The sequence below is a fragment of the Tarenaya hassleriana genome, unplaced genomic scaffold, assembly GCF_000463585.1.
Source record: "Tarenaya hassleriana unplaced genomic scaffold, ASM46358v1 Cleome5, whole genome shotgun sequence".
Lineage (NCBI taxonomy): Eukaryota > Viridiplantae > Streptophyta > Magnoliopsida > Brassicales > Cleomaceae > Tarenaya > Tarenaya hassleriana.
The window spans coordinates 4247949-4266049 of NW_010967707.1; the positions used below are offsets into that span (position 1 = coordinate 4247949).

Here is an 18101-nt window from a genome sequence, read left to right on the forward strand (position 1 = left end):
CTTGCCCCCCCCCCCTTTTTTTTTTGTAGGTCTATTTTGAGCTCAACCATCATGCTCCTAACCTAAAGAGAATCATCGATGACCAAAACCATCGACTGGCTGAGGCGAGACAGAAAATATCGAAAGTCAAGAAGAAACAGTCCATGTTGGAGAAACAGGTAGAGAATGCAATTCAAACTCATGATTCTCTCGAGCAACGTTTGCAGAGACTCCGTAGCTTACCGGGTGCACACAAGAGACCGCTGATGAGGGCAGAACGGGAATTCAAGTCTGAACTCGGTAATAAACTTCCTCACTTCATCATGTTAATTTAACAATCCTGGTTCTCACAAACTAGAATACACTTTCAAGTGAATGGTTAAACCGATCTCATCGTTTTTTTTTTAATTTTTCTGCAATAACGAATTCTACAGATGAGTTCTCGGGTGTTGAGCTGGATGCACTTCGTTCATCCATCGAGACATTGAGAGCTAGGATGAGAAAGCATTCACAGCAATCTCCCAAGAGTAAAACAGTTGGAACCCATAAAAGGCAACAATATTCGAGGAAAGATTACATCCAAGATACTGAAATCTCGCAGATTCAATCCTCAATGGCTAAACTATCGGTGATGAACAGCGAGAACTCGGAAAAGGTCAAGCTCGTTGAATCTGCATTGAAATCTCGAGAGACTAGTTCGATGTAGAACGCCAGGCCGGTATGCTCTCAAACCCTAAATTTTCCATTCCCTCAAAGAATGAAGAGATTCTGATAATCTCTCGCAGCAGTTGTGTGTGATGGTTTTGAAAAATGACAAAGAGGGTTCTGTCCGAAAGATCCGTAGGGCCTGAAAAGCTAAAGCTCGGTGCATCTGTCCGTACATCATTTTATTTTCAGTGTAGCAGCTACGTATTGTATGCGTATGTACTTTCTAATGGAATTAGTGTTTTGGTGTCCAATTCCTCTTTTCGTTTTCATCTTGTAAGTTTCATCTCTGATATTCGAAAATTTTTAACGCATCTGAATTTATATTTGAATGAATATTAAGAATTGAAAATAATCTTGATTTCGGGTATTCGATTTTTTTTTTTTTGGTTATTTGAAGATAACTTTGTAATTTTAGATTTAAAAATATAAATGATATTTTGTAATTAGGTCGGATGTTGATTATTTACAAGCATGTAATATTCAACTAATTAAATTTTAAAACTATAAATATAGTTTTTTTAATATCTGAAGGTAAATGTTTTCTCCCCTGTTTAACGTTTTGCTCACGTTTGGAGATATTTTTTTCTGATTCAAAAGGTTTTCTAGAAAGATTCCGCGTAATGAGGTTTTTTATGGGAATCTTTTCAAAAAATAAATTTGACAATCCATTTATATAATCTTACAGTGGAAGGAAAAGACAATATAAAAACATATCCAAAGAAAATCTCAAAATGACATTGGGAAAAAAAAAAAGAGAGAGAGAAGGGATGAATTTCTCCGGTCCACGTTTCTTGCGAAGCTAACACTCAACCAAAGAAACGCAAAGGTCGGGTTTTAGTCATCGAAAGTACAGTTTCGATTTTCTCCGTTTCCATCCGTTTCCTTTCCAATTTCAGATACATCCTCGCCTCTTCTTCCATAATTAATCAAGACTATTCGGGCGAATAAGTTGACAAATTTGGATCCGATTCATCCTACTTTGAGTTTGATTTTGATATTTTTCTTTCGATTCTTTGAAGATCGTGGCTTGCAAGAGATGGGGAGGTTGTTTCTGCTGAACTTGGAAGGGAAGATATACAGTTGCAAGCACTGCAAGACCCATCTCGCTCTCTGTGAAGATGTCATCTCAAAGGTTTAATCTTTTCCCTCTTTTTGCAACTTTTTGTTTCTGGGTTTTGCAATATAGTGATTCTGCTGCGAAATCTCAATCTGGGTATTGTTTATTCCGTGATGAAATCATCTGGGTATTTGTTTTTATCTGTGCCTCGTGATGTCCTTTGGTCTGATCGATTGGCCAGTTATCGTGTTCAAGGTTTGAAACTCGATATGATGTAGAATCATGTTTTGCTTTTGCATTATATGGACGAAGTCTTTTTGATGATTTCTGAAATATCCATGAACCTTTGCTACTACCTTCACAGAAGGCTTGATCGTAAGAATACGTTTATGATCAGCCAAAGAGATGAGAAACATGGACTTTTGCATTTGGAATCTTTCTGGCATTCTCACATTGTTTCCCTAATGGGTGTTTAAGTTTGAGGTATTTGATTCCGTCGCGGTTAAATGTTCGTTGTATCCCGTCTTGAGGGCTGGTTTACTCGATCTAGTTGCTAAGTTTCTGCATATTACAAGAATTTTAAAACTTTGTAGAACTTTGGCAACGTTTTGACTCGTAAACTCGACCTGTTTACTTCACAAATTTGAGCCTTTGAACTTAGTTTCTGAAAACGTCTATGATTTTCGCTGTACCGAGGCGAATTTGTGTTCCAATCAAAGTTTGATGTCTTCTCGGTAATGTTATATGGTTCCCGACCCTTCAAACTTCTATCGTTCAAGGGGGGTTTTCCCATAACATCTGAGTCGAGATATACTCATACTATCTGGTTAAAGTCGCTGCATTTCCTTTTTAGCAGATCGCGAGAAATCTGTTGGATATTTTTTGTGTTTGTTTTCGTATCATACTTACGTAAATAGGGTCTTTTGGATTGCAGTCTTTTCAGTGCAAGCATGGGAAAGCTTATCTCTTCAATAAGGTGTAAGTTTTCGGCCCCTCTAGGATTTTGCCTTTGGTAGTCAGAAAACCTAAACATTTCTTCTCTTGAATCTGTGATTACGCAACGAACGGGAAAAAGGGTTTGGCTCGAAGATGCCGAAAGCTGCTAATTAGTTTAACTGTTTGGCCCTTTTTTTAATGTATTGCTTCGGTTTGGGCAGTGTGAATGTCTATGCAGGAGAGACGGAAGACAGGATGATGATGACCGGATTGCACACAGTTTCCGATATTTACTGCATCAAATGCGGATCTTACGTCGGATGGAAATACGTAACACTTCTTGCCAGAATCCCGAAACTCTGTTAAGTTAAAATTTCGGCTACTGCCAGTCACATCCTTCCTCCATTATTGTTGCTTTTGGGTTTCAGGAGGTTGCTTACGAGAAGAACCAGAAGTACAAGGAAGGGAAATCAGTTCTTGAACGGTCAGTACAATGAAACATATACTTTTGATCATAGTTTTCGGATTCGGAGGATGTTTTTGAATGGAAAACGTTTGGGGCGGGCAGGTTCAAGGTGTCGGGACCCGAAGGGAACAATTACTGGGTGGCTCAAGCGGGTGCAAGTGATGCAGACGACGCTTGAGCATTTGCTTCATCTGGATCTGATTTTTGTACATTCTTGGTCATGTGTTGTATCATTCATATCCTCATTTTGGACAGCTTTTGTTATATGAAGCTGCTCTCTGGAACTTGTTGTATACAGATCATCACTCAGCACAAACTTGTATCTAAAAAAGAAGAGAGTTTCTTATAGATGATCATGTTATTCTTGATATCCACCTCGAAATTCGAGATTTCAGGATGCTCGTGTACTCGATCTCAATCTCATCCTCTCGGGTTTCTCGGCCAAAGTACCTGACCCTGATCTCGTGAAAAGTAGGATGCCCGAGTTTTGGATATCTACGGGGTGCTATGAGAGTTCGGATACCTCCTCGTTGTCTCGCCGCCTCAAAGTTGAAACCCTAAGTTCCCCACTCTCGCGTCTTGTCCCCTCGCGGCCTCACGCCTCTCACCGGGACTCCTCTCGCCCTTAGCTCTGATGATCTGCAGGTACAGGTAACCAAAACCCGAACTCAAATTCACAGCTCAGATTCTCTGAGACCACGCATCTCTCAAGTTTGAGAATTTCGGATACCACGGGATATAGCCACAGGATCCGCGAGCTCGGATACCCACAGCTAGCGCTTAGTTGTTTGGGAGTTGTTTCTTATTTTCTTTGTGCTTAATTCATGTGCTATGCATTCCACACAAACAAGGAGACCAAGACCAACTCTTTGAGAATTTTCAACGGAGAGACTCTCTGCCCATAGAACTGTATCGGCGACAAAACAGAGATCGAGTTATTTATCATCATCAGGGTCCTGAAACGAGCAACTATAACCGCCATTGCCAACCAAGTAGTTGAAGATATTCACTTTGCACTCTTCCATGAACATTCAATGGAATAACAAAAGAAAATCAAACAGCATTCATCAGAAATTACCAACTGAAACACGAGATCAATCAAAACACTTCACCATTTCAGGTTATTCTCAACAAGCCCGTCTCTCGAACAGGAAATCAACATAAGATAACCAAACATACCCGATAGCACAATCAAATATAGAAATTTAAACGACCCCAACCTTGAAATTGTCCGATTTTTGATCGATCAACAATACCCAATTCCATGGATGACAAACGAAAAACCGGGAAACAAGTTCAATACAGAAGCGAAGAGACGACACAACCCGTTAGAGATACCGGAGCCATCGCAGGATTTGCAGTAGCCGCACGAGCTTCTGCGGCGGCCCCAAACGGGAGGCTGCTACTCGTTTCGCTTCTCTTCTTCGCTTTCTCCGGAGAATCCAACAGATTTCAGTCGGAGAAAGACGCTACGGCAGATTCCGATCTCCCTCCGATGGAGATACAAACGTGCTCTATGAGAGAGAGTCGAGAATTAGAGCGAATATTTTAATTGAATTTTCCCCCTAACTAATTTATTTATGAGCGGTATTTTATTTATTTAAATAGATCGGTAACAACAATGATCCATATAATGAGCCCATTCGGCCCTTACTGGATAATAGTGCGATAGAAAATCCAAGTTATTCTGGATCAGTTTCCCTGGCTTTTTTATTAAAAAAAAAAATCTCAATTATTTTAATTATTCACAAATCAAAATAAATCTCATTTTCAATAAAAAGTCCAAAAAATAACCCTTAATATAATATAGATTATGCAAAACTATATATATGTAACTAATAGAGTTATATGTATATATATATTGATGTATATGTGGATAAAAATATTGAGTTATGGTAGATAATTCATATTTCTTTGGAATTTACTTTTATAATATCTAATCGTATAATTAATATAATATATGTTACAAAGTTATCTAGATCTAAAATTATTATGTAGTGAAATAATTTGGCAGAAAAAACGATTGGAATTTCTTGTCTTTGTTGTCATGATTTAATTTCGTGAACAAACATAACAATCTTCAAGGGTTTTTTATTAGTCGTGGGAGTTTTAATCCTATAAAAATGGGACTTTAATCTACAGAGTATTAAAACTTGAGTATTTATAGTAACCATTTATCCGTCGAAAATACCTAAATTAATATAAAAATTCCAAAAATGATATGTTACCAAAGTGATAGATGCTTACATTATATATATATAACGCCCTATATGTCTGGGTTTGGGTCGGGGATTCGAAAACTAGAACTTGAGTTATTCGAGATCCAATATTTCAAAATTCTCGAATTTCAACTTATTTACCCTAATAAATGATATATATATATATATATATATACACACACACACACGAAGTTGGTGGTGGTGCGTGCATGGATCGCCGACAAATCGTGGTGACAGAAAGATCAAAAAGGACCCGAGAATCATCAGGAGAGTCTTCTTGTTTTTGTTAGGGTTTTAAGTCTATAGATTTCACGCATGCCCTAATTTCATGCCTTGATTCCTGAGTTTTCTTTTCTTGTTTGATTTTTTTTTATAGACATATTCTATCGTTTATCAATGTTTCCTTTTTTTATTTTTTATTTTTTGGTCGGGCTAATTTCATTCTATCATAAGATATTTTAACTAAGTTAAATATTTTTTTAGTATTTCTTATACTCGAATTTGAGATTCTATAAAAAAAAAAAGATATGGAACAGATTTGTATTATGTTACCACATCTTTCTGTTTTTTTTTTGAATATGGCATGTCGTCTTTTTTTTTTTGGGCTTATGTTTGGTATATTATCAATTTGTATTATATTTGCATGTAAAATCTAATTGCATGATTTAAGGTTATATTTCGAATTACACTACTTGTTTTTGGTCTATTGTAATTTTTTTTTGTAAAAATCATAAATAAAATAATAAAAAGATTGTGTAAATTGAAAAAATTCCAAAAATATCGAATATATGTGTATAAATACATATAAGCGTACGTGTGCGTGTGTTAAAAAAATAGAGCAGAAATACACAAGGGAGACTACGTATAGAGAGACGTACAATAATGGACAGACAGAAAAAGACAAAAAGGACAAAGGAAACCAAACCAAAACATGTTGGTACCTTTTACATTTATCTAAACCTTAAATTCTTGCGAGAACTATGACTCCTTGTAATTGTACTCTTTTACATATTCTTTGATCTTTTTTTTTCCCTCTCATCTCTGAATTTCTAGTTTTTAATATAATATATATAAACATTTGATCCAAATAAATGTAATATATATTCGTTGTTTCTAATTAATTTATATAAATGGTAATATTAGTAATATATAAATAGGCGGAATATAACTTTTGTTCATGGCTTACTTACAAAGTAGCATCCATATTTCTTATAAAAAAAAAAAAAGTAGCATCCATATATTTGGACAACAGTTATTCATAAGTCAGCAAAATTTATTTTTCCATAATAAAATCCAGAGCATCTATTTAAACGCTAGTTCGTTTAAATCGTTTTGAACTATTAAAATATGAAATTCTTACGTAATCTTTCCAAATTGAAATAAATTATCTAGCTAAAATTCATAGTTTGTAACTAAATTAGTATGCAAAAGTAAGAATATGATATTTTTTTTAATAAACCACGAAATGTTGACGTTCAATTATAAATCGATATTTTTAAACCTTACCATTTAGAAGATGTCATTTTAAACTGTTCTTATTAAAAGGGTGAATATCTGAAATTTTCTTTTAAATGTTTTGGTGTTTTGAATCTTTTGATGAGATGAAAAGAGATAGTATTAATAAGATGAGTTAAGATGAATCGACCCTTGATTCCTTGAATTTAGAGCCAACTTAATTTGGTACTAATTTATTTTGTTTTACGTATTACTATGGTTTTTAATAATGTTATCAAATAAAATAAATTCAAATTAATTTCCAATGTATAATCCATAAAAATTGCTGCACGGAACATCATCGGGAATTGCATGTTAGTGGGCATTACAATGCGAGACCACCATCCACTTTCTTGACTTAGGATAAGAACACACTATGATGAATTACATTTAATTAATTATACATCTCACTAAGTATATTATAATAATATTAGTAGGATAGGAAAATTTTCCAAATCAGTTGAAAAATGCCAAGCAACTCCTCTATAAGAGATTGTGGGATCCATGTATTCCTCCTTAAATCTAAGCTTTTTTGAGTCTATCAGTTTCGATTATTTTATCTCTTCTGTATAGTTTGTCGTCTATTAGCACGAAAGTGGGGTTTACTATCCGAGATGTCATCTGGCTCGCGGGGCCGGTCCGAAGAGTTGTGACGACAGGTTCCCACCGTATAAAAATAAATATTAGTAAGATATAATTTTGTACAAAATTATATCTCTCTTTGCCAAATAACAATGAGATCGTCTATAATGACTTACCATTTGGATTTCGTCTTTTTTTCACATTCGTATCTTCTGTTTTATAAAATATATCTATTCGTTTTTTATATTATAAACGATTTAATCCGATTCAGTGATTCGATTCAAATTTGGTTTGACTAGAATAATTATATTTTATTTCTATCTGATTAAATCCGTATGTTCAAGTTCTATTTAATCTCTCCAATGCCTAAATTATTTTGTTGTTATAGTATAATTATTATTATTATATAGTAACATTTTCCCAAATAAGAAAAGGGTTTTAAATATACATCGGTGTTGTCCATTAAGGCTACACATCTTCCATAGGTGTTGATTGCACTATCACACATTCCGGTTGATTAATCTCTCGATCATTGTTTTAATAATAATAATAATATAATAATAATAATAATAACCATATAATAATATAATTGAAGACCAAGATTTACTTTTTGATGTTACCGAAACTTTGAACGCGGAGGAAGGATTGTGAAAAAGAAACCACAATATCTTATTATAGGAAAACAGTTTAAAATTTTTTTAAAAAAAATCAAGTGTATATATATATATATATATATATATATATATATATTACTATACACAGGGTTGCGATTACTTCGTTGAATAATGTTTAGGGTTTCTGTTTTTAGTATAGAAAATAGATTGAATCAAATCAAATATTATTGGTTTTTATTTGAATTGAATATGATTTAAAATATGTTTTGATATTAATTTTTAAGAAACAAATTAATTGAATATGAACAAAATTCGGAGTAAATATAAAAGTAGAAAAAAGACGAAAATACAAATATTTTTTTAATAGAATACGGAATAAATAAATAAAAACTATATGAAGAACAAATATAATTTTTGAAAACCCCGAAAGAAATAATAAGAAATAACTAACGGAAATATGCACGGGTAAATAAGATCCACGAGGCACGTGACATAATAAGTTACATAAAGTTGGTGTTGTGTGTTCATGAGTTGTCTCTAATCTTTCATTTTGGTGGCTTTCTTGTCTTCTACTTTGTGTTCCCACTTCCTTGAAAGAAGGTTCTGTTTTTCGCTTTTCACTTTTGATTTCTACAATATTTTCCCCAATTTTTTATGTGTATTTTAAAATTTAAACCCTTGAAAAAAGTTGTAATTTTCTTTAACAAAATAAAAATTTTATATAAAAAAAATCAACCCGTCATTCATTTTTGTTAATATTGGTGTCCCTTTCAAAATATTTTGTTTATATATGACATATATACATATAGTCAAACTTAACATATAATATGACTAAATTGGTACGTTGCTGTGAATTTAAACATGATAAAATAATGATATATATGTGTAAAATATCTGACAAGGACGATGAATTTTGTAACGAGAGAGCATCAGAATCATGGCATTGGGTCCAAGGAACACGAGCCAACGTTAAAGTTTGACTTTGAAAACTGAATAGATCTTCGTCGGAGTCTTAAATTAGGGTTTCTGCATGCAATAGAAAGAGACAGAGATTTTTGTAGTGATTAGTATGTTGTTTAGCACTTAACCTCTTGTTTATAAAAACAATGTTCGGTTTATTCACCTTGTCCTTTTATTCTTTGGACCGCTTCTTGGTCTTCGCTTATAGCTTCCCGTGCATGTGTTTTCTCATCAAAATCATAACCCCTATTGCACACATAATTATCGTAATACTCATGCATGTGTATTCGTATACGTACACATATACGTGTATTTTCATGTAAAAAGCGTATAAATAATTTGTCTATTCCCTTGTCGACACTTGCCGTCCAAAGTCGTTTAAGTGTCACTGCTCAAACATGCTTATATATGTTGAAAGATCATCGATCATCAACATCGTGAGACACTTTCTTAGAAAAATTTTCATTTAATTTTTTTATTAACAGATATATGGAAGAAAGAGGTCATAGTAATTGCATAAAACAAATCAAAAGTGAAAATTAATACACACATATATATATATATATATAGATATTAAATTTATAATATATATATATATATATACATATATATATGTGTGTGTGTAGCATGCACAGAACCCAAACGAATTATGATAAAGAAAACGATCAAATCGGCCGAAATCTGTCTCCCAAATCCCAAAAACCAAAGCATGCATTTCGTAATAAACAATGCACTGATTCTGTTTTACTTCCTCCTCCATTATCAAACACTACACTCATATAACGACACACAACTCAAAACACTTTAGAAATTATTAAATTCTATATATACATACACACACACATATATATATATATATATATATATATATCCTCTTTTAAAAATACGAGCACAATACAATTACCATCTATAAATAACCAAACCCTAGTCGATATACACATATCCCCTCGGAACCAAAACCCTCTTTACAAAAGATACATTCTCACACCCCCCCCCATTGTCCGAAAACAAAGAATCAAACCCTAAAACATTACAATCCACTTATCTGAAAACAGAGAGCATTACATACACGTATATATATACACACACCAACCATCATGTCCTCGGGAGGGTTTTGCGTCAAAGCTCGGAGTTTACGTAACCAGAACGTTAACGGCGGTAACAGCGGAGGAGGAACGGGGACTAAGTGTGGACGGTGGAATCCAACGGCGGAGCAAGTGAAGGTGTTGACGGATTTGTTCCGCGCGGGGCTACGAACTCCGAGCACCGATCAAATCCAGAAGATCTCAACGCAGCTGAGTTTCTACGGAAAGATCGAGAGTAAGAACGTTTTCTACTGGTTTCAGAATCACAAGGCAAGAGAGAGACAAAAACGTCGAAAGATCTCTCTTGATTTCGATCATCATCATGTTCATCAGGATAAAGATCTCAGTAGTCTTCAAGACAACAATACCCACCAACCCCCTAAAGGTTATTTTCAATCTCGGGCTTATTTAATTACGCGATTTCCGTACTAAGATATATGACCGGTTATGTCAGTTGGGTTTAGTTTTGTTATTTCTGAATCAAAACCGACATAGCCTAACCAAATCAAACCGGAAAGAACAAAACTAAACTGGAAATATATTAATGTTATAATCCAATGCAAAAAAACTTCCTAACATAACTGTTTCTAGGTTTCTTGCCTTTTACATGTATGGTTACATTTTGACCTTTATATATATATATATATTTATGTGTGTGTGTGTGTGTGTTACTTGTGAAATAATTAATCATCGTCTAACATAACAAACTGTTTGAAGATTTTACAGATGCTTTTGAGATAAACCAAGTTGCATCTTATGATCATCAAGAGAAGGCAATAGAGACACTGCAACTCTTCCCGTTGAATTCGTTGGAAGAATCGAAATCGGAGAAAACGAGAAGAGTTCCGAAGAATCATCATCACACGTCATATTTCCGAGAGACCAGCACGAACACGTCGACGGTGTTTTCGCCGTATTCGTGTGGAGCCGAGATGGAGCAACCACCATTGGATCTCCGGTTAAGTTTCCTCTGAAAGGATTGATGACATACGGGAACTCGGGCATGATCGGGTTTTGAATTTTAACGTGCCGACCAAATAGATCAGCATAGTAGGAGATCGAATCACATGTATTTAGGACATGGGGGCAATATGTAGCATCATCAGTGATGGTTATGGTACGTAGTTATGGTAGTACTAGCGGTTTCATTTCGAGATAAGCTCATGTTTTGCCTATATATGTACTACTACTCTTCTTGAAAAAAAAACATTTGAATTCAGTTTAAATATTTTCTATTTAATTATACACACACAAACTTCTGTTTGTATATGAAAATAATACCTTATTATACCACAAAACCATGAACAAAAATTGAAAAAAATAAAAAATTTAAATAGTTATTTTTATTTCCCTTTTTCTAAATGAACGCGCTTTCTACCTTTTGTTTACCGGAACGCTTAAAAGTGTGAATGACTAAGTGGAGACAGGAAGACATGAGGGCCGTGTCACTTGCTTACACAAAGTTATAATTATTCCAATTGCATTCTTTTGATTTTCATATTCTGAATCCGTGATTTTTAAATAATTATCTTTGTTTTCTTTTGATCGAACGTTAACCATTAAATGCATCTTTATCTTATTTTGGAGATCGAATTCCAAACCACGCAATAATATTATAGATCTTGGATTTGAATTATATATATATATGCCAAGAAAACCTTAAAATTGAATGTTGTAGATGCTAATATATGGGCTAAGTATTACTGTTCAATGGGAACTCGTTTATATTTTGGCTTTGACATTGGTCTGTTGAGTTGTTATTTGCTGTTACAAGATTTCTAATTTTGGCTCTCCTCCATCCTCATGTGATTTAGAACTTTAGAGAATTGGTGGCAGGGGCGATATTTCACTTTTATAAAATACAGTGCCTATATTTAAAAAAAAAATATTTGGCGGGGGGGGGGGGAATAGTTAAATGGGCCCAAAATATATGGGCCATGTAAGTAGGCTCATCATTTTAAAAATCAGACCAAATGTAAACACAAATGGCCCAAAATAATTTATTTTGGAGACGAAAAGGAAATCTAAATAAATTTAAATAAAAAACACACAAGAAAAAAGAATTTTTTTGAAGGGCTTTTCCTGGAGAAGAAGAAAACTTACGAGTGTTCCGTAGAAAACACGAGATCGGAGGAACTCACGTTGATTCTCTCCGGCAAAGATCCCAATTGTGTCGGAGAATTTTATTTTCCGGCGATGGATGTGATAAAGACGCAGCAGATATCGGGGAGGACGATCGAGAAGGTGATCGTTCACCCACTCGTCTTGCTCAGCATCGTCGACCACTACAACCGCGTCGCAAAGGACTCGCGCAAGCGCGTGGTCGGCGTCTTGCTCGGTACCAGCTTCCGCGGCACCGTCGACGTTACAAATAGCTACGCAGGTGTGCCCTAGTTCTCCCTTTTGCCCTGTCGTTTTCTTCGATCTCGTCGCTTCTTGTTATGTCAGATCTCTGAATCTGTTCGAGGTTTGTTGGCATGAAATTCGGTATTGTAAGTCCTTTTTGTTTGGCATTGCCTTCTGTTTCGTGCTTTCCAAGGGCTTTTTTATATTGGGTGCCGAATTGTGTGCTTGAAGTTTGATATTCTCCTACTATCTGATTTTATCTTCAGCCATTTCACTTCCTCTTTAGGGTATCAGATTCAGTCAAAGTACAGTAAAAGAGGATGTCTTAGTCGATTTTAGGGTTCATTTTAGCTTGAAGGTGTTCATTTATCTGGGTATTTTGTTGTGGGACATATCCTTCAAGTCACCAGTTTCTTACACATGTCCTGTTTTGATTTCCAGTTCCCTTTGAGGAGGATGACAAAGACCCAAGCATTTGGTTCCTCGATCACAACTACCATGAGTCGATGTTCCATATGTTCAAGAGAATCAATGGTATTGTTTAGGAAAATGCTACCTAGATGATGATCACATTTGCTATGCGGAGAATCTGGTATCACCAAACTATTTCTTTGCTTTCAGCCAAGGAACATGTTGTGGGTTGGTACAGCACAGGTCCTAAACTTCGAGAGAATGATTTGGATGTCCATGCATTGTTTAACAAGTAAGACACCAGCTAAGTGCATTATGACACTGCTGAATCATTAGTCAGTCTGATCCTTGTTTATTCTGTTGACGGTCTGGTTGTCTGTTCGAGTTGTTGTCTTACTATTTTATTTGCAGGGAGCAGATTCTCTCTCCCCTCTTTCATTTGGCCTTGTGGCTTGCATTTAGTTCCCTGTTTAAGCTTTTATTTCTGGTGCTGCAGCTATGTTCCAAATCCAGTGTTGGTCATAATTGATGTCCAACCTAAAGAACTCGGGATACCCACGAAAGCATACTATGCTGTTGAAGAGGTGAAGGAGGTAATAACAAGAGCTCTTATTAACCTATCAAATGGCAGTTCATTCGTGCGTGTAGTAAAAAAGGATCTATTATACGTGAAGTGAATTCCTTGGCATCTGACTCATTAGAGATAGGTGTCGTTTGTATCCATATCTTTTGTGAACTTGATAAACACTTCTATGTACATGCAGAATGCTACCCAGAAAAGCCAGAAAGTTTTCATCCATGTGCCTACAGAGATTGCTGCTCACGAAGTTGAGGAAATCGGTATGTCTACTAGGGGAAACACAAGTGTTACAGCGGTTGGCTTTCATTGTATCCGTTTATGAAGGAACGGAAGATCAACTCGCTTCCGCTTGCCTGAATATGTGGTTTGCTTATTGTTTTAACAGGTGTCGAGCATTTGCTCCGGGATGTAAAAGACACAACAATCAGCACCCTTGCAACTGAGGTTCTCGACTTCTCGTCTTCACCATCCTTCATACTTCAATTATGTACCATGCCTTATGCTAAACCGAATAGCGGTATGTGGTTCTGTGGGGGGGAAGTTGTTTTGGTGTTAGAGAAGGATTAGATAGTGTAAATCACTAAATCCTTGCTTTCTGCTTGAGGAAACTAAAATTATCTGTGTTTGTGTTCTACACCAGGTCACTGCAAAACTTACTGCTCTGAAGGGGCTGGATGCACGTCTTCGGGAGATCAGGAGTTACCTTGACCTTGTTATCGAAGGAAAACTCCCACTAAACCACGAGATTTTATACCATCTGCAGGTTTGAGTTCATATTACTAGTGGTAGTGGATGTGTTCTAGTACCTTTTCATTCCCGAACCAAGGTTCTAATGTATCTCGTGAACGTTGCTAATAACTATGTGAGGCATATACATATACATATTACATATATATATATATAACGTATCCGTTATTCTTTCCCCTGCTTTGTGATTTCCTTGTCTCATTGGCTGCTGTCGAGGATGTTCATCTTATGACCATATTCTTCCGATATTTGTAGGACATTTTCAACTTGCTTCCTAACCTTAACGTGAACGAGTTGGTTAAGGCTTTCGCAGGTGAGCGTCCACCTTCGTTTTATTTTTCAGTTCTCATGGCATTTTTCGTAACAAGTTTTCTTTATTACATTTCATTATTCGCAGTGAAAACAAATGACATGATGTTGGTTATCTACCTTTCTTCGCTCATCCGGAGTGTGATCGCGCTCCACAATTTGATCAACAACAAGGTAAAAAACCCAAAATAGCAAATCTATAGACACGGGGTTTTTGTTAAAAACCCGTTTCTGGTGGACTCTGCCAGAGCCATTTTCCCGATGGATACGCTCTGAGACACCGGCTAACTGACAGCATTACGCATTGTATGTGAATCTTACCTCCAAATGTTACATTTTCAGTTGCTGAACAAGGAGCATGAAAAAGCCGAGGACTCGAAGCCTGTAGCCGTACCCGCGACAAGTGGGAGCTAAACAGTCGGATGTTCAGATCCCCGGGTGTGTCCAGTCCAGTTACTCGTCCATCGTGACGCCTTGCCAGTTGCGACAGCAAGTGGGGGCAAAACAAAATAGACATCATGGCCGGGTTAGGGTTCTGTCCCTTTGGGGACCATCGGTTATCGATTTATCCATTGTTTTACGTCTTTCTTACCTCCATTTGGTCTCGTCGTTATGATCGAGAATTCAATGGGGAAAAAAAAATAGTAGAAGATGGTAGAGTGAGAAAGGGTTGGATATTTACAGCTTTGTAAAATTATGATCGCTAAGTTTTTTATTTTAGTTTTCAGGTTGATTGAGATTTCATTTTTTATTTGGGAATAATTTAAAAATGAATAAAACATCATTCTTTATAAAATAATTATTTTTAATGAAAAATAAATTCAAGCAAAATCGAAAACTGCTAGTAAACTAAAAACAACTCAATAAAACTTTAAAAAATAACTTGAAGTACGAAGGAAACTTGAACTATTCACCTACAAACCCAAACATCAATGTTGCCTTAAAAACAAATCAATTGAATCTATTTTATAAGAAGCTTTGCTACTTTTTACGACCGTATTCATAAACTCTATAATATATATTTAAGTTCGTATTATAAGTATATCTGTAATATTATATAAAAATATCATAAGTGAAATAGATCATTGTATAATTTAATTTGCTCATGAAAGACGTATGTGTGATAACTCGAAAGGCGGAGGGTAAAATAGTCCAAGGGGGACAAAACAAAAAAAAAACCTTAAACCGCGAAACGCATGTGATTGTGTTAGGGTTAATTGTCCATTTCCTTTTGGTCCAACAATGAACGGATTAATGTTTTTTTATTAATGTGGTTATCGATATTTATATGTCCCTCTATCCCAACAGTATCACGCGAATCAAGAGAAAAAGCAACATTTCTGTTTACAGAATCTACACGGGGTTTAATTTAATAATAATGATAATAATAATATACGTCATGATGAATTGTTTACAAGACACTAGAGGGCACTTACCATATAATGAGCTCTTATTTTAATCCACATATTGACAATTGGTGAATCTCGGGAAAGAAACTATCTTTATCTTTATGTTACATGTATACATATATACACATGGTTCACAATATTATCTCTTATTTTAATCCATTTATCGTTGGCGTTTGGGCAATGTAGGAAAAGAAACTATGTATGTATGTATGTATGTATGTATGTATGTATGTATGTATGTCCATGTGGATACTTTTGGAAAATATAGCCAAAGAGCGTTATACTTGTCCAAATAGTTTTATATGATAGTATATATTCGTGTAATTTTCTAAATTCAAATTACAAAATTACTTGATTATTGTAACCAAGTAAAACTTTCACCAACGCGTCATTGGGGAACAAGGGTTCAAGACAAGACCCCTTCTACTCGGTTATTGTTTCATTTCATTTATTTGTTTTTTTTTTGTTCTTTTATCTTTTTATCTCTAACAATATAAAAATGATCATTAAAAACACTAAAGTATGTTATCATATTTTGGCCAATACAAACGTATAATATTAGGTTCTGAGAATAAATTTTGAAAAATTTCCGTACAATATATAATGTATGAAATTTTAATAAAAAAAAATCTTCAATCATTAATTCTACACCTAACAAAAACATATGTCATATTGGGAAAAAAAGAAAGCAAATTATATATCATATGATAGTAGACAGTTGGATTCCCATAAAAGGCCTTTAATTCCTTGGGCAATAAAGAATGAAAACCTATCTCATGTGAATCCACGAGGCCATGCACACACGTAAAAGAAATTCTCTCACACATTCAAATCCAGTCAACTTTATTATTATTACGGTTAGGGTAGATTCTGCTACGTTTAGTGTTATTTATTTTCAATAAAATAATTATGAATATTATATTTATTTAATTTTATGTCTATTATATTTTGATTTTCAGTAAAAATGGGATTTGGACCGGATGCATGTGAATTCACATAAATCTTTGGAAGATTCAAGTCCAAGAGACAAATAGGGGAAATTAGTTACGAAAAGAGAGCAGCAGAAAGATCCATCACTGTGTTTGGTTCCAAAGCTCTAGTTTCAATTAAGGCGTGGAGATGGAACAAGTCATGTTTTTAATGCAATCCTCTTTTGTCCTTATTCACTTTGTTTCGTTCCCCTTTATAACCCCTTCTCTCTCTAAAACCCAATATAAAGTGAGTCCCCTTGTTTTCAGGCACTTGCAGAAAAGCTTCGATCTTTAAATATCCTTCTTCTCCAACCACAACCCTTCGCCATGGCCGTTTCTCATCCATCCTTTGTTCTCTTCTTGCTTCTCTCTCTCCTCTCCAATGTCTCTTTCGCTGTCCGAAACGCCGCAAACTCCACGATGGTCGTCGTCACTCCTCCTCCGCCGCCTCCGCCGCGACCGAGCTTCTCTCCGTTGAAACCCAGCATCGCCGTCCTCGTTGGATTGCTCACCACCGTTTTCTCCGTCACGTTCTTGCTGCTTCTCTATGTCAAACACTGCAAACACCGTAACGGCGCCGTTTACGTCCAACATAACCACCGCCGGTTCGACGGGAGGAAGAACTCCGGTATAGAACGAACCGTCATCGAGTCTTTACCGGTTTTCCGGTTCGGAGCTCTGACCGGAGACAAGGAAGGGCTGGAGTGCGCCGTCTGTCTTGCTCGGTTCGAGCCCACCGAAGTCCTCAGACTCCTGCCCAAATGTCAGCATGCCTTCCACGTGGAGTGTGTCGACACGTGGCTCGACGCTCACTCCACTTGCCCGCTTTGCCGCTACCGGGTCGACCCGGAAGATATCCTCTTGATCGGCGACTGCAATCCCTGGTTCGAGATCCGGTTATCTCACCGCGAAGAAGACGACCATATCTCTATGAACAGTACTGATACCGGGTCGGAGCGACCGCAACCGGGTCGGTTAGACACGGCTTTCTGGGTTCGGCGGATCTCGGGTCGGCATTCATCGGCGGGTGAGCAAGCGAGTCGGGTCAACGAGTCGGGTAATCATCGGACATCGTCATCTAGGAGGTCGTTGGATAGCTCTCTGAGAAATAACAATGGCGTCAACGCCGTGAAGGTGGGATGCTTCGACCGTACCCAGAGAAAAGACGGGCAGTTACTCCACGACGGCGCCATTGCCGACCGGAAAAGCTTCGAGCGGCGGGTTGGGG

General features: G+C 36.2%; 5 protein-coding genes and 1 long non-coding RNA gene across 11 annotated transcripts in view; 5 read left to right on the forward strand and 1 right to left on the reverse strand.

Moving 5' to 3' along the window:
* LOC104826852 (nuclear pore complex protein NUP88) overlaps positions 1–949 on the forward strand; it is a 5494-nt gene extending 4545 nt beyond the window's left edge. For all 3 annotated transcript variants that reach the window (XM_010559776.1, XM_010559777.2, XM_010559778.1), the window contains 2 exons: positions 30–279; positions 414–949. In XM_010559776.1, coding sequence (XP_010558078.1) covers positions 30–279; positions 414–685 — 522 coding nt within the window. In that variant the 3' untranslated portion in view covers positions 686–949. The remainder of the gene's footprint in view (positions 1–29; positions 280–413) is intronic.
* Positions 950–1411: 462 nt separating this feature from the next.
* Positions 1412–3494, forward strand: LOC104826855 (protein yippee-like At3g11230). 3 transcript variants are annotated; one of them, XM_010559779.1, is made up of 6 exons: positions 1412–1513; positions 1707–1819; positions 2679–2722; positions 2902–3010; positions 3109–3164; positions 3249–3494. In XM_010559779.1, the coding sequence occupies exons 2-6, from the start codon at positions 1724–1726 to the stop codon at positions 3322–3324; spliced, it is 381 nt and encodes a 126-aa protein (XP_010558081.1). In that variant the 5' UTR covers positions 1412–1513; positions 1707–1723; the 3' UTR covers positions 3325–3494. The 3 variants fall into 3 exon arrangements, with proteins under 3 accessions (XP_010558081.1, XP_010558082.1, XP_019059575.1); XM_010559780.2 differs by having other exon boundaries at positions 1423–1534; XM_019204030.1 differs by lacking the exon at positions 1412–1513 and having other exon boundaries at positions 1541–1819.
* LOC104826853 lies at positions 3403–4535 on the reverse strand. Its single transcript, XR_773848.1, has 2 exons — positions 3877–4535; positions 3403–3785 (listed from the first exon to the last, which is right to left on the reverse strand). It is a non-coding gene; the product is annotated as an uncharacterized LOC104826853 (long non-coding RNA).
* A 5454-nt stretch (positions 4536–9989) lies between these two features.
* On the forward strand, positions 9990–11238 carry LOC104826856 (WUSCHEL-related homeobox 5). Its single transcript, XM_010559781.1, has 2 exons — positions 9990–10485; positions 10827–11238. Exons 1-2 carry the CDS (start codon positions 10113–10115, stop codon positions 11072–11074), a joined length of 621 nt encoding a protein of 206 aa, XP_010558083.1. The 5' UTR covers positions 9990–10112; the 3' UTR covers positions 11075–11238.
* A 932-nt stretch (positions 11239–12170) lies between these two features.
* Positions 12171–15237, forward strand: LOC104826857 (26S proteasome non-ATPase regulatory subunit 7 homolog A). The gene is made up of 10 exons (XM_010559782.1): positions 12171–12483; positions 12888–12980; positions 13068–13149; positions 13354–13450; positions 13622–13697; positions 13823–13881; positions 14078–14200; positions 14440–14497; positions 14582–14667; positions 14836–15237. The coding sequence occupies exons 1-10, from the start codon at positions 12297–12299 to the stop codon at positions 14905–14907; spliced, it is 933 nt and encodes a 310-aa protein (XP_010558084.1). The 5' UTR covers positions 12171–12296; the 3' UTR covers positions 14908–15237.
* Positions 15238–16972: 1735 nt separating this feature from the next.
* The window catches only part of LOC104826858 (RING-H2 finger protein ATL43-like), a 1917-nt gene continuing 788 nt past the window's right edge, over positions 16973–18101 (forward strand). Inside the window, exon 1 of one of the 2 annotated variants that reach the window (XM_010559785.2) lies at positions 16973–18094. In XM_010559785.2, coding sequence (XP_010558087.1) covers positions 17201–18094 — 894 coding nt within the window. In that variant the 5' untranslated portion in view covers positions 16973–17200. The remainder of the gene's footprint in view (positions 18095–18101) is intronic. The other variant, XM_010559784.2, reaches the window with a different exon arrangement.

Bases quoted from the DNA above. Each gene is read 5' to 3' on its own strand.
- LOC104826855 (XM_010559779.1), top strand. From the start codon at position 1,724: ATGGGGAGGTTGTTTCTGCTGAACTTGGAAGGGAAGATATACAGTTGC. The intron at 2,723-2,901 runs GTAAGTTTTCGG...CGGTTTGGGCAG, and splicing joins GCTTATCTCTTCAATAAGGT to TGTGAATGTCTATGCAGGAG. The intron at 3,165-3,248 runs GTCAGTACAATG...TGGGGCGGGCAG, and splicing joins GGGAAATCAGTTCTTGAACG to GTTCAAGGTGTCGGGACCCG.
- LOC104826857 (XM_010559782.1), top strand. From the start codon at position 12,297: ATGGATGTGATAAAGACGCAGCAGATATCGGGGAGGACGATCGAGAAG. The intron at 13,451-13,621 runs GTAATAACAAGA...ATGTACATGCAG, and splicing joins CTGTTGAAGAGGTGAAGGAG to AATGCTACCCAGAAAAGCCA. The intron at 14,498-14,581 runs GTGAGCGTCCAC...CATTATTCGCAG, and splicing joins GTTGGTTAAGGCTTTCGCAG to TGAAAACAAATGACATGATG.
- LOC104826856 (XM_010559781.1), top strand. From the start codon at position 10,113: ATGTCCTCGGGAGGGTTTTGCGTCAAAGCTCGGAGTTTACGTAACCAG. The intron at 10,486-10,826 runs GTTATTTTCAAT...AAGATTTTACAG, and splicing joins TACCCACCAACCCCCTAAAG to ATGCTTTTGAGATAAACCAA.